Genomic DNA, 806 nt, shown 5'->3' with positions numbered 1-806 from the left:
AGGCGCCTCCCTGCGAATAGGAAGTAGGCCAAGTAGCTAAACAGAAATATCAAATCTTCTTGTGATTTGACATTTGAAGAAAGCCAGCCTGCAGATAGCTCGCTCATTTTCCCTCAAGATCGATTCTTACCTCGTCATTTTGGTGGCAAAAAAAAACAAGCAAAAAAAACGAACAAACAAACAAACTGGCAACGTCGACTGGCCGTGTCCATCGCGCTGGTTCCGATTCTGTTGTCTTTTGAAAGCACGGTGCATCTTTGGGAAAAGCTCATGTTTTGAACTTGAATGCTAAAAATTGGCATTAAAAGCCACGTTGAGTTGCTGTGCAAGCTGCAATTGCTGTGAGCCGGGGCTGTCCGCCTTTGTTTGGCTGCAGGCCCGCTGCCTTGCCTCGCCGTGCTGAACCACACCGCGGCCACTGGGTGTCGCTCGTGCTCCACCCAAAACGCCTCACCCTTCCCAACTTGACCGCGCTGACGTCACGGCAGTCTGGAGCATCAAGGCCACTTCCACGACGCTATTGGTCTTGAAAATCACATGACCACGTCTCCTAGCATCCATAATTATGTTGCTGATATATTTTTGGCACCCCCCTCCTCCCCAAAAGATGTCAGCATCCTACTGTCCTTATTGTGTCGGAAGGATCCACTAGTGGGGCTCAAACATGGCATGTCCCAATAACGTAGCGGCTGGCAACTTCCTGATGGAGTCCTTGATGGGAGGATCATCATCTTACAGGAGTGACGCTTACTCCGGCGGGCCCGGGATGTTCGTTCACGCCGCCTCGGACTACGGCTACTCCGGGG

General features: G+C 51.4%; 1 protein-coding gene across 1 annotated transcript in view; it reads left to right on the top strand.

Moving 5' to 3' along the window:
* Nucleotides 1-617: 617 nt before the first annotated feature.
* Nucleotides 618-806, top strand: part of hoxc10a (homeobox C10a) — a 3,721-nt gene continuing 3,532 nt past the window's right edge. Inside the window, exon 1 of the mRNA XM_086045209.1 lies at nt 618-806. This exon is cut by the window's right edge and continues 573 nt beyond it. Within this exon, the coding sequence (XP_085901335.1) occupies nt 665-806 (142 nt within the window). The 5' untranslated portion in view covers nt 618-664.

Source organism: Filicampus tigris, chromosome 1 (assembly GCF_054856515.1).
Source record: "Filicampus tigris isolate MCC_2025a chromosome 1, RoL_Ftig_1.0, whole genome shotgun sequence".
In the NCBI taxonomy this organism is placed as follows: Eukaryota; Metazoa; Chordata; class Actinopteri; order Syngnathiformes; family Syngnathidae; genus Filicampus; species Filicampus tigris.
Note: the sequence above shows the minus strand (reverse complement) of the source record. Positions and strands in the feature narration are given on the sequence as shown.